Here is a 13,788-nt window from a genome sequence, read left to right as displayed (position 1 = left end):
ACTCAATAATCAGGGAAAACCCTCAAACAAGCCAGCCAGCCAGCCAGCCAGCCAGCCAGCGAGCCAGCCCTACTTCACTTGACGCGTCTTACTCAATACTCACGGAAAACCCTTGAGCGAGCGAGCCAGCCAACAAGCCAGCCGCCCTCCTTCACTTGACGCGTCTTAGTCAATACAAGCCAGCCAGCCAGCGAGCCAGCCAACCAGCCAGCGAGCCAGCCCTACTTCACTTGACGCGTCTTACTCAACAATACTCAATAATCAGGGAAAACCCTCAAACAAGCAAGCCAGCCAGCCAGCCAGCCAGCCAGCCCTACTTCACTTGACGCGTCTTACTCAACAATACTCAATAATCAGGGAAAACCCTCAAACAACAAGCCAGCAAGCCAGCCCTTCCTTGCTCGAGGCGTCTTACTCATGGGAAAAACAATAAGCCAGCCCCCCCGTTCATGAATACTGATGGAAAACAATTTACACAATACAGCATTTTTCTAGTGATTCACTTTGGCGTCTAAAATAGTAAAAAAAGGCACACTATTACACAAAGAAGAAATACAACATCCTTTAGTAAAATATTAATGTTACTAGTATTAATACTTAGTTTCTATATTATTGTAGCTTACCCATTCTCTGCTTCTGTTGCTGGCCGTCTGACAGTGAGACGTGTTTGACCTCTGGATGTCCCTTCAGTCTGTGCTCGTCTGACCTTTCTTCACTTCTTCTCTGCAGGCATCATATCGACCTTCCTCCACGTCCATCCGTTCGGGGCCAACCTGGAGTACCTGTGGTCGTACATACAGAGGCTGGACTCAAAGGTAGGAGAGGTCACAGCTTTCTGCTTATCAAAACTCTACATTCAATCACAATCACTGCTGTCTCACCCCCTCCCTCTGCTGTCTGTCACTCACCCGTCTCCCCCTCAGGTGTCGGCGGGGGAGCTGGAGCGTCTGATGGTCCGTCTGCCCAGCATGTTCAGGCAGGAGCTGAGCGGCGTTGGTGCGACCCTGGAGAAGCGGTGGAAGTTCTGCGGTTTTGACAGCCTGGGTTCAGCGTGACGCAGGGAGACCGCTCGCACACGCCTCAGACCCGATCCACGTTCCGTTGTCCCAAACCACGATGGATATGTAGCGGCGTGTCGGGCGTTGACGTTCACGGAGGAAATCTCAAAACCCTTTCACTTGTTGGGTTGACCTGATCGTCGCCTCACTGAAGATCCTCATCACAGTGAGCAGCACCAGAGACCCTCCTCCTGTCGTCCCTCCTTGCTTTGAACTGAATCGTGGTCCTCTGCTTTGCTGTGGTTGGTTCACCTGGAGCGTGAAACAGCCAGCAGCAACCTGAATCAGAAAGAGAGTCAAACTTATACCAAAGTTGATCCTTCAGAGCATTTACACATTGTAAAAAGTTTATCAAGTTTCATGCCAGCCCTCATTGCATTCCTCAACAAAATAAAAGCAGCCTACTTTATCCAGAAAGTGTGGGTGTAATATTAGATATGGTATCAGTGCCTCGCTAACAGAGAACAGCCTCTCAAATGGAGCTGAAGAGGAAAGGCTTGTGTTAAATTCATATCCCGCCATATGCTATGTTTTATGTTTATGAACCATGGAGAAAGGATTTTAATACACAAAAATCATCCCACCCTTAAATCTCTTGTTTTTACTTTAAAGAGGTCATATGCTTATTTTCAGGTTCATAGTTTCATCTAGGGGGTTTGTACCAGAGTAGGTTTACATGCTTTAAGAAAACCTTTTGAGTCATTTGCTGCAGATCCTCTTGTCACCCTGTGTGTTGAACGTGCCGGTTTAGCTACAGAGTGAAGCATATCACTTCTATTAGATCTTTGTTGGGAGCTGCACATGCTCAGTACCTAGCTAAGGACTACTAGCCAATCAAGAAGCAGAGTAGGGCGGGTCCTAACCAGTTTATGAACACTGCTTCGGTTCAGCTACACAACCTAGATCAAGAGTTTTAGAGCAGTGAGTTACTATAAAACATTTATCTTTCATAAACTGACTTTCATTAACTGAGCTCTGTCTCTACATCACAGCTATGTGTCCACTGACAGTTAAGGAAAACGGCCACAAAGCGGAATATGACGTCTTTAAAGTAATTTAAATATATGGTTCAAATATAGTAAACAGCAACGTATAATATTTATTAACGGCAGAGAATAATGGAGGGAAACTTCTCCGGGGTTTGAGATAAACCCCCTAGGTGGGGGGGTGAAAGTGGAAAAAGGGCAATATTTGAAATGAAAATAAAAAACTGATGGAAATATGAGAGAATAATTTTGTAAAGGATGACATGAGGGAGAGGAGAAAATTCAATCGTTCCGCTTAATTTATTTCATTATACTGTGCGAAGAAGCTGCTCACTGGAAGCAGCCGACTGTATTACTGTATTTAAATATGACGACATGATTAACAATGGTCCTGACTGTGTCCTGCTTTAAAAAAATATATATACACTTCTTAAGGAAAAGAGTTAACTACAGATTAGTTTTGCAAACTTTTTCCCGTCTGAATGGAGCGACGGGGGAAAACTTGTGTGATGGAGGAGAACATGCGAATGGAGGGATGAAGATGCTTTTGTTTTGTCTGCGTTTCCAAAGACCACAGTGCTGTTCGTGTCAAACTCAAATGATGATTAAGTGATTTTGTATTGTACTTCCGTAAAGTTATGGGAGTATTTGTTTGTTTTCTAATTTAAATAAAAATGTATTGTCAGTAACTCGTTGCATTTACTTTGTTGCATGTACTGAAGTAATTTTGAGTAAATTAAAGGTGTTTGAGTAGTTTTAATGCAGGAGATTTTTAGATCCAAAATACAATTTTACAATTTGATTAAGCGGGAACCTCCGGGTCTGAAGAGTGAAGCCTTAAACCTGCGTTCTCTCCAGCAGCCAGCAGGGGGCGACTCCAGCGGCTGCAGAAAGAAGTGTGATTATATAGAAGTCTATGAGAAAATGTTTCTACCTCTCAGCTGATTTATTCCCTCAGTAAACACTTTCCTGATGAGTTTATGGTCTCAGTCGCTAGTTTCAAGTCTTCTTCAACACAGCATGATGTTCATTTAGTAAATTATGGTCCCATTTAGAGGAACAGAGACCAGGAAGCAGGGGAGGCTTTAGGGCGGGGCTACAAGCTGCTCTGTGTACATTTAACCAGCGCCGCTGAAAAAGCTTATCAGGAGTCGGCTGCTCATTTTTCAGGAATTTAGTTTAGTTTTAAGCCCTTTTGTCGCTAGTTAGCATCCCAGCTAATATCACAGTTAATGTTAATTACAGCTAACCAAGCTAGCTAGCTCCACCCTCTCGTCCAAATATGGTCACGTCTGGTTCCAAAAAAAACCAAACAAGGATGGCGACGTCCAAAGTGCTTCAAAGCGGTAGTCGACAAACCAACGGGTGACGTCACGGCGGCTACGCCCACTTCTGTTATACAGACTACGATTACTGTTTTAGTTTTAAACATTTCCCACATTATGTTACTGTAAGCAGCTCATACATCAAGAGTACAGTGAGCGCCGGTTTGGTAATAAGTTAAATCAATCATTATGCTTTACAGCTGCTACTGCTCATCGCTTTCTTACGAAAAGTAAAATATTCACGCCAACGGTGAGCGTTCATGTAGCCTGATGCTAAAGTTTAGAGTAATCAATGTGAGGCCACGGCTCGTCTAGACGACCTATTGGAAGAATATTTGTTTCAGCAGCTGTCAGTTTATCAGGTTCACAGATCTAAAGCTAATGCAGCGTTATACATCTGTCCTGCAATAAATCCTGCCTCCATGAAGACATGTCTTTGTTCAGGATTTATTTCTCGTAACGAGTCCTCGGGTGCTCTGAAATGAGCTATAAAAATGCAATTCATGATTTTATTAATCTGAAACGCCACCATCACGTCTCTGTAATTACTCCTGCCATTGTTTTTTACGGCGCTGGTGTATTAATTTCCACACATTAACAGTGAATTTCATCATTTCTTCAATTGAACCTTGTGACATTGATTAAAAACAGCATCAGTTACAAACACTACTTGTTCATTAACGCATTCATTGTTAGCGTCAGCAGTGATTAGCAGCGTGTGTCACATTACTTTATTAAATTACAGACGGGAACGTCTCGTCCGAGTGCTAACTGCAACATCCCCACTGCTGCTGTCCTCAGGTTTGAGCAGCAGGCTCGAAGATTTCTGTGCTTCTGTTTCATGATTTGGGGCAGCGTTCCACTTCAGAACAGGGAACATAATCACAGACCAAGAAGAAGACTTGCTGCAGTATTTATGTCTCTGTTGGACTCACTGTGTCAACAGCAGGCTTCGCTCTCTCAGCGGGCGCCTCAGTGTTCATGTCACGATTTGTACACAACAGCTGGCGGCGGCGTCATTCCCCACATCCAGCAGCTCACGCCGTGTGCGTCTGTTGGTCTGTACGGCAGCATCACACCCTTCTGGACAGGAAGCAAATTAAACAGAAAACAGGTAAAATAAGCATCGACTTTTGCCCTTTACTACACTGCAGGTGCAGAGCGTGAGATCACCTGAGGCTCAAACAGTCTCTGGTGTGTTTACATGTCAGGAGGCAGCGGGCGGAACATCAGTGTTTCCCTCTACGCGTTCAGAAGCGGCGGTGAACGCGAGCGGAGGAAAATATTCAGACAGTAAATGCACAGTGTCTGTTACAGAGTGTCGACTTCTCAAGACCAAGAAAAGTTTGCCGTTTCCCCGCCAACATCTCCCCTTCAGACTGCGCAGCTGAGCAGGAAAGCTTCTACAGCAGGCTGCGTCTTTAGCTGCTATGCACCTTAACATTAGCTCAACATAGAGAGTAACTGGAAGCTGAATTTTATTACTACATCTGGTACAAACTAAACCAACGCAGCCTGCAGCTCTGTCCTGTGCAGACGGCAAGTTATTTTTCAGTTTGCAGATGAGCGGTTGTTAGGAAAAGAAAGGACGGAGGTGACCGGAGGAGCTGAGGGTAGTAAAGCTAATTAGTGATGCAAACTCGTCCTTTTAAGCGGATGAGATGTTTCTTTTTGGATGTTAATGTGCAAATAAAATGCACCTCAGAATCGTTACAGATACGATCGTTCATGTTTGCCTTTTGAGTCTTCATTTGGCGCCGTCAGCCCTGGATGAGGATTCCTGAGGCCGGCTCTCTAGTTCTGTACTGGGGTCAGATAAACTAAACGTTCCCACCAGGGCATGAAAATGGTAAAGAAAACATTACATGTGTCAAAACAATGCATGTGTAAATCTTTTTAATGTCTTTTGAAGTTCCCAACATCCCATCCAAACTCAATATGTCTACAATTTCCACGGATTACAGACAGAACAAACGCCGATATTGAAATTTGTCACGTCGCCGGGGTCGTGACACCCACAACTACACGTGTCTGCCGTTTTAAAGCCGCTTGTTCGGCCACCGGTACAAGTGGCCTGAAAGCACAGAGCACTTCTAGGAAGTCCAGACAGCCGGTGCACAGTCCATTAGGGGTGAGCATCTTCACTGCTCTCACGATTCTATTCAATTACGATTATCGGGTCAGCGATTCGTCACCTCATGGGAATTTCTAGGCACCTCATTACGATTATGAGGCTACGATGCGACTGTAAAAGCAACAGGATCAAGATGTTTGTTGGTAAAGCAAAGTATTAGTAACAAAAAGAAATGCAGATATTTCATATTATTGCATTATTACAGCGTTATTACTGACCTCTGCTGCTGCCATTTTCAGTATAGAGTCATTACTGCAAATCATGTTAAGTTTTATTTTGTGTTTAAATTACATAACGTTAGCTTGCCTTCAAACGCCGACCAGTCGATAACCACCTGACATAGCTGTAACTTATTTTCAGGCATAAATATGGACTGTTGGTTGCCATCTGAAACCTTACTGCTGGAAGCCACTAAAAACTACCCAACGCACCTTTAAGAGGTTTTCACCCTCTTTTGTGATAACTTTCATCATATAAATACAACATAATTCAAATCAGCCAGAAGGGAACAAAGCTGAAGAGAATAAATTGAGTGATGATAACGTTGGCAGAGCAGCACAGACGTTTGTGATCAACAGCTGCGGTCTGCATCCTAAAGCAGATCTGTGTAAACTTTTATAACAATAACTTTAGTAAAACAGAATAAAGAGTGTGTTGCTCTCAGGAGGCGGCGGCTGGAGGCGGCACATACTGGCACACTGGCTCTCTTTTAATCTGTCCACTGCAGAGACTCCATCCACAACCTGGAGGAGGAGCTACTATAAATGAGTATTAGTACAATATTATAACATTACTATTAACAATATACTTTGAATATATTAATAGTAAACTATTAGTTTGATATTAATTGTATGATGTTACTATACTCAATTTCCTTCAGTAGTCCAGTATAAAGCTTCACACAATTTTAATTCCAGTTACAGCCGTTTCATTACAGGGTTGTTTTTATTTATTAAATCTTTGCAAGAAAAATGCTCTAGTCTCCAACTTTAAGTACGCTACCAACTCGTCAGTAAAGTACTTCTGCAGAACGATGAGTTCAACATTTGGAAAGTTCGCTGCAGCACATTAAACTTTTATTTTTTTTAATGTCCCGCTCCATCCAGGCTGTGATTGATCTGTTCATGAGACGGGACACTGGCGAGCGTGTCGGCTTTATGAAAACAGCTAGCGTTAGCAAAACCCAAACGCTGCATATATTTTCCCCGTTGTCTTCGGTCTACCGATCCTGCCGCTCACGGCGCATTTTGCTCTTGTTCAAGCGGCCACCGAGCTCAGGCCGACCACGTTTTGAACGGTTAGTATTGGGGGTCCGGCGTGGTGGAAGAATACGGTCGGTTGTACTTGTAAAGTCGTTTTCCGGTTCGCACGGATCTACATTAGGGGCGTATGAGCGTGAAATGCTCACACGGTAGATCCCTGCGCACAACGTTACGCAGAGAATCATCGCACAGTCGCTACGCCCTGCCTATCTAGTCATTTTGGCTGTGCAATGTAAATAAATACGTTCACCCAGGGTTTTTCCTGCATAGAGAACATTTTTGGCGCCCCCCCCAAAGAGGTCTTAGCGAGCTCTAAAGAAAAAAAAAACAAAAAAAACAACAACCTTTCAAATTAACAAACTGCAAGCAGAACATAAACTTAAATACGACGTCTCGTCTTCCAGCAGCTGCCTCTCTGCTCATTCACAGCGCTGGATTATTAATCCAGCTGCTGCGCTGGATTATTAATCCAGCTTCTGCGTTGGATTAATAATCCAGCTGCTGCGCTGGATTATTAATCCAGCTTCTGCGTTGGATTAACGCTCCACTACAAAGCTCACGCTAAAGACTTCCTGTTATTTCTCACAAGTTAAAAGCAGTTTGTGCTTCTGAGCGTGTCGGTATTGATTTGGACATTTTACTCTTTGGCATACCGGCCTTCTCCAAATCAGGCTACAGCAAACTTTAGAAATGTTCAACTCGTCCTTCTGTGTGCACAGTTTTTATTTCTGACAAGTTAATTTGCATAAACAAATGAGACTGACCACCACGTAGAACAATTTCTTGCACAATTTAGTGACCGAAAACAACCCAGAGAAACTGCTGTTGTCCAACTGGAATTATTTAGAGGTAAGCTAAAGTAGCCTGAAGATTCGATGCTTCGATGGGCGGAGCCTGATACAACCGTCAGTCTCACAGTCGAAGCTTCGCAGTGAAACAAGGATCACGCCATTTTGGCGATATGGGGGAGCTCAACGTCTGATTTTACATAGAACTACCAGTTTTCTCCCAATAAGTTAATATACAGCTAATTACAGTATAAATGTCAACGTTTAATGCTGTAAATAAACATGTAAAAAGAATGAAACTTGTGCGTGAATAAATCCTAGATTGTAACCCTAACCCTGGGTCGTCAGTGCGCATGTGTAGGCGTAGCGTGGACGTGTGTGGTTGTCCGCAGTGATAATTTATCACCGTTGACGAACCAAAGAATATTTTATCGTTTTTAAATAGCCGGCTACTTAAAATAGACCCGTGAGGAACCGCGACGTGCACGCAGCTGTCGGCAGCACGGCGTGCACAAGACCGGTGAATGGCAGGCGAGCGAGCGGCCGGTCTTCAAAAAGCCTCAGAAATTTACAGAGTAAGTTCAATGAAGAGAGACTGCAGCCTCATGTGTTACTACAGGTTTGTTCCAGATACACGGAGTGTAATAACTGAACGCCGCTTCTCCTTGTTTAGTTTTGACCACCTGAGGGGTCTGGATGGCTCATAGCGAAGCAGTTTATAAAGCACTGAATGGTTTAGGGCCAAAATACATTTCTGATCTAACAGCTGGGTAAAGGCAAACCTTTAGATTTATCTGCTCCGTATCTGAGCCAGTGCAGTAAATTTCATATATTTCCAACTGCAGCCTGAATATGAATCAAACAAAAGGACTAAATGCAGCAAAACACAAACTCAAGCAGCACCTTGAGGAAAACCGTCTCAAACAGCAGCTGGGACATTTTGTCATGAGATGTTTTGGTGCTTTATTTTAAAATCATCCCATTTTCTAAAAAGGAAAAAAATCAGCTCAGCAGCCAAGTTGCCTCCCGGCCAAAATAAATCTGTCACTTGCTCTCCATGCTAATGAGGAAGCGTGTGTGGCTGGTCTATAAATAATGTGTTCAGCGGCCCCGTGACGAGGCGGAGGCAGCAGCCTTCCATTAGCAGAGCTACATCTCTAATGAAGCCTGTTGACAGCCGCTGTAATTAGCCACGGCTCTTTGTGTTCTCTTTGTCGACGGCGGTGTCGAGACGTTCCTTCATATCCCCCGCCGCTGTCACCTCTCGTCGCAGACGCCCGCTTGTCATCACACCTGGCAGCAGTTACTGTGAGAAATCTCTTGTGTGAAGTCGTACGGAGGCCATTGTGCTGCTGCTGCCGGGCGACAGCCGTGTCTAACCGAAAATGACGGCATGAAATGGTGCGTCCAAAAATCGCAGTGAACGGCGGTCCTGCTGGGATTCAACACCAAGCATGTACTGTGGTACAACCAGAGGAGGGACGGAATGAAGTACTTTTACCCAAGTACTCCACTACTGTGCCTATGGTACTCGTGGCCAAATTATATCTGACACAAACGACCCAAAACTGTCACGGCAGCGACGCAGACCTCATGAACTGTGACTGGTCAACTTGGTGGCATTGCATTTCCTCCTAATTGTGTCCGGCCGCGCCACCGGCAACTGTTATTTTGGCAGCGTGACTGCAGAGCAACACAGACACCGCCGTTAGAAACGCTCAGTGATTATCGATCGGATACATTTTCGGCTGATATTGGGCACATTTTCATTATCGGATCTTGAAATGTTGTCCAAACATTTAGCCAATAAGAATCAAACAATGCTTTAACGTACGTAGCTGCTGTTGTCGCGCTCATGATGTCATATTGCTGCGCCTGGATACAGCCACGCAGACGCAGCGAGGGCCAAAACAACATGCAGTTCATGTTCTTAGTGGGGGGAAACGTTCTGCCAGTTTCAACTAGGGCGGAGCCCAAATAGTGGAAGATTCAATGCGTCGATGGGCGGAGCCTGATTCGACTGAGGCAGTGGCGTTCTGAAAGTAGGATCACTGTTTCCTCTATATGCAATCCGCTGCTGAATCACGACCGCCGCTACTAAAATTTCCCACGATCATTAAACAATGCGCTACAAATGTTTTCACTCCTCGTGCTATGCAGAACATACGTGACAGATGGTGTTCTAAAGAGCAGCGTACCTGTGAATCAGGAGGTGCGTAGCGAGTGTTTGAGCAGCAATGCAGAAAGTGCATTGCTGCTCATGGACACAAGAGCAATGTTGCTGAGACATGTTGTTACAAACCGGCTGTCAGAGGAAGCCGAGGAAGCGAACGAAGGGTTGATTTTTACGTGGGGTTACAACTCGTTCACAAATATCGCAATAAAAAAAAAATATATATAAATCAATTTCAACTGCAAATAGCCTCTTTAAGTAAAACATCTACCAGCTGCCCAGGCGGCTGGTAGAAGAAAAAAAATAAACTGCCTTTTGTGTCACGTACACATTTGTTTCCGTCCTTTTAATTGAGATAATGTATTCTGTCAAACACAAAAACTTAAAGAGGCCAGAGTGAAATATGAAGCAAAAGTATTGCTATTAAATGTACTTCAAACAATCAACTGTTGCTTGTTAATCATTCAACTTAAGCCTCCTCAGACTGCTCACTTTCTACAGTCAGCCTCTTCTGGCCTCCTGGTTCTGACAGGGTCCTGGTCCACAGCATCACAACTTTTATGGGATCAATATTTTTTATTGAGCCAATGGATCATTTTCTCCTTGATCTCTGGGGAGGACAGCAGGACCAACAGAAGATCTGACCATGTGTCAGACACTGACTGGACCACCAGCTAAAAACACAAGTACAACTTCTGTAATCAGCTCCAAACTCCAGCAGCTTTCACGCTGCCTTATTTTACAGGGATATTTCGCCAATCGCTGCACTTTATGAAAGCTATGGAGCAGATTTTATCCGCCTCTGAGCGGGAAAGTTGGAGACAAACACGAGACAGAAAGAGGGCTTGTGAAAAGCTACAGCCGGCACGCCACTGCTTCCTGTAAAGCCGGACCGCTGCGTGAAAGCACACATGGTGGAGGGATAAAGGCCTTTTCACACGGGATAAAGCTGCAAACTGTTCAGTATGAAGAAGTGAATACAACATAAACGCAGATATTCTTTCCACTTCTTTCTACACTCTCCCCCCCAAACGCCCACCCCTTACTAATCTACGCCAATCAAACGCAACATGACATGAACATAAACAACCACCAATGAATGGCCCTAATCCGTGTGTTACACAATTTTAGATCCCTTGGTACATCGGGGACCACTTTTAAGTGCGACACACCACCAACAAGAACGCCGGTCTGCTGCTAATTAAAGTCAAGTAGATATTATATGCTGCATATATTTACCTGCCAATGTGACGGGTAGCCTTCCAACATTTAGCGCCAGAGGGAAAATGCGGGTGGCGGGTATTCATTTCCATCTCTGCTCTGCACGCTCCTGCTGAGACAAACAACAAAACAGAAATAAGACGTTTAATAAGTAATGTGAGGTTATTTTTTAACATTTCAAGATGAAAACAATCATTTTCCTGTTTGGTGCCTACAAAAACTAAACTGCTAAATTGCATGATATTGGAATTGGTCATTTTGACCGGATGACTTCAGTTGCTCCATTTATATAATTAAGCATCCTAGAATTATTTGGGTGATTTTGTAGAGAAAATAGAGTGCATAGAAAACATATGAGCTGAAGACTTTTCAGTGCAAACCGTTTGTTCCTGAGCTTTAACGCAGTAAACAAATAAGAAAGCAGCTGACAACAAACCGTCAACATGCAGGATGTTGACAGATCGGAGCAGAGAGACCGGCTCCAGACCAGCTGGGTCAATGTGGACTGAATCCACTTCCTGTTGGGTTCTCCAGTCTGATCAGCTGTTTTACACTGTGGCTGCACTGACACCTCCAGGCCACAGCTGCAAACTGCAGGTTTTCCATATATAAGGCAGGACTGGCTGTGAGAATTCAGGTGAGAGCAAAGATTTACTTCAAAGAAGCCCAATTCAGAAACCTTGTTCTTATAAACAGGGTGTTTTGGTGCATAAGATCGTGCAGAGGCTGAAACAGAGGGAGCAGGGTGGGACGGCTCAAATGTCCTTTTACAAATAAAACCCCTCCACAAGTCTAATGTCTGTCTAAAATGTTTAGATGGATAAAAAGCTTCTCAATGTTACTGTTATGGACTGTATCATTTCTATTAACGCCGTCTATCTCAGCAACAGCACACACGTGCAAATGGCAAAGTTTCTAAATGATTAAATGTCCAGGCAGCAGACTGTCTGCAGGTGCTGTTACCAGAGAGCAGCACAGGTGTAATACTACATGGTGAAAATAATATCTGGACCAACACGTCAGACGACATGAGATGCTCTGCCCTATTTTAACCATCAAAGCGCACAGCGTGAAGCGCAGACTGGGCACAACAGGAGGCCGCTGGGAGAAAAGTAAGAAGGGAAGCTGAACTACCGGGTATGTTCAGAAAAGAGGCGTCTGTTACTTGATTCTTATTCTAGCCATAGTTATAGTTGTATTTTACTAAGAAAGAATTTAGCTCAGCAGAGCCGAACTCCATTTAGAAAACAAGCACCTTAAAAGTTGTTTGTCGTCTTGCTGACAGACCTGACAAAGCAAGACTTAATATTTTTAACAAATCAGCATCATGTCGTTATTTCAGCACCAGTTTGATCCGTTTATTGTAACTAAATCGCAGCAAAATGTTTATTTTGGGTCCATAGAGTTGTAGCAAAGGTGGGCTGGGTTAATTCAGATCATTGTGTTGTGTGTGAACCTTTTTATACACAGTCTATGGCGTCTATGGTAACACTCATGTGAGCAGTCCAGCAGTCAAACTCACGCGAAGCAAATATTTAATTCGCGTTATGTGTAAAAAAAATAAAAATAATAACCAAATTCTGAATGACTCACAATGTGACACAAACTCCTGTCCGCGGGTTATTTACAGCCATGTTAACTGTAACACCGAACACAACACCTTTAGAAATCACTCTAATGAGGAAAATAATGAAAGTTCATGAAACTGGAACCCCGTCATGCAGACTCTGTGCAGACTGGTTCCAGCTCCGGTCGAGTGAACACAGCAGCTGGGACCGAACACACAGGCCAGGCTGACGGGAGGGAAGACGGTACCGAGGAGGTTTTCTTGCCGGGTTTGGGTCTTGGAACCCCGGGACCGGAGTCAGCTAATAGGACCGCCAGCAGCCCGGCTAATGTTAACCAAGCTACAGATGCAGACAGTTAGCAGCACTTATGGGCGGCTGTGGCTCAGGAGGTAGAGCGGGTTGGCCGTTAATCGGAAGGTGGTTCAATCCCTGGTTGCGTGTCGAAGTGTCCTTGGGTAAGATACTGAACCCCGAATTGCCCCTGGCGGCTGTTCCGCCAGTGTATGAGTGAGTGTGAATGCTAGTTTCCGTTTGAGCTCTTAGGCTCAGTGTATGAATGTGTGTGACTGGTGGATGTAGTGTAAAAGCGCTTTGAGTGGTCGAAAAGACTAGAAAGGCGCTATACAAGTACGCATTTACTTAATGGTTTAGCAAAAACTAAAGCTCTCCGTCCATCCTCAAAAACTCTGTGTCTCAGTCCTGTTCAGGCTGTGTTCACTGGGAGGCTGCTGAACACGCCGCTGCCCGCCGTCCCCCACCCCTGGCCACAGACTTTATAAACCCCCCCCGGCCTGAAAACCTCCATGTCTTGAGAAATATTAGAAGTGTAACTCAAACACTAACACTCCCCCAGAGCTCCGAGCTCCCAGTCCAGGCAGAGCCGGTGTTCTGGCGATATTTGCTGCCCTATTGAAAAACGCTACTTTGTGTGTTCCCATTTCCAATCCCACAAAAGGTATAGCTATCTGTCTACGTATTATGACGTTTTCTGTTTTTTGAAAACATCATTTCAGAAGTAGCATATTCTGATAGACTAGAGTCAAAAAATGCTCCCACTACTGAATCATTTTATATCGCACCACTACTCACTCCATGTGCACTGTAAGGAGATGGGGAGCATGTTGAAATACTATATTATGCCATCTTTATTTAAGATACCAGGGGCAGCGTATTCTGATAGACTAATAAGGATTTTGTTATACTTTTTTTTTTTTTTTTTTTACACATTTCGATAGGTAGCATAAATCGACAGAACACCGGCTAATATGACAGC

General features: G+C 44.2%; 1 protein-coding gene and 1 long non-coding RNA gene across 13 annotated transcripts in view; one reads left to right on the top strand and one right to left on the bottom strand.

Moving 5' to 3' along the window:
• enox1 (ecto-NOX disulfide-thiol exchanger 1) overlaps positions 1-2,733 on the top strand; it is a 155,538-nt gene extending 152,805 nt beyond the window's left edge. For all 9 annotated transcript variants that reach the window (XM_046054004.1, XM_046054006.1, XM_046054005.1 and 6 more), the window contains 2 exons: positions 730-815; positions 924-2,733. In XM_046054004.1, the coding sequence (XP_045909960.1) occupies positions 730-815; positions 924-1,055 (218 nt within the window). In that variant the 3' untranslated portion in view covers positions 1,056-2,733. The remainder of the gene's footprint in view (positions 1-729; positions 816-923) is intronic.
• LOC123973740 overlaps positions 1-13,788 on the bottom strand; it is a 34,594-nt gene that overhangs the window by 20,140 nt on the left and 666 nt on the right. For all 4 annotated transcript variants that reach the window (XR_006825681.1, XR_006825683.1, XR_006825682.1 and 1 more), the window contains exons 2-5: positions 10,966-11,056; positions 4,305-4,452; positions 909-1,337; positions 624-782 (exon numbers count right to left, since the gene is read on the bottom strand). This is a non-coding gene — a long non-coding RNA (uncharacterized LOC123973740). The remainder of the gene's footprint in view (positions 1-623; positions 783-908; positions 1,338-4,304; positions 4,453-10,965; positions 11,057-13,788) is intronic.

The sequence above is a fragment of the Micropterus dolomieu genome, linkage group LG07 (genome assembly GCF_021292245.1).
Source record: "Micropterus dolomieu isolate WLL.071019.BEF.003 ecotype Adirondacks linkage group LG07, ASM2129224v1, whole genome shotgun sequence".
Taxonomy (NCBI): domain Eukaryota; kingdom Metazoa; phylum Chordata; class Actinopteri; order Centrarchiformes; family Centrarchidae; genus Micropterus; species Micropterus dolomieu.
The sequence above is the reverse complement of the archived record's forward strand: the minus strand, read 5'-3'. Positions and strand labels throughout refer to the sequence as shown.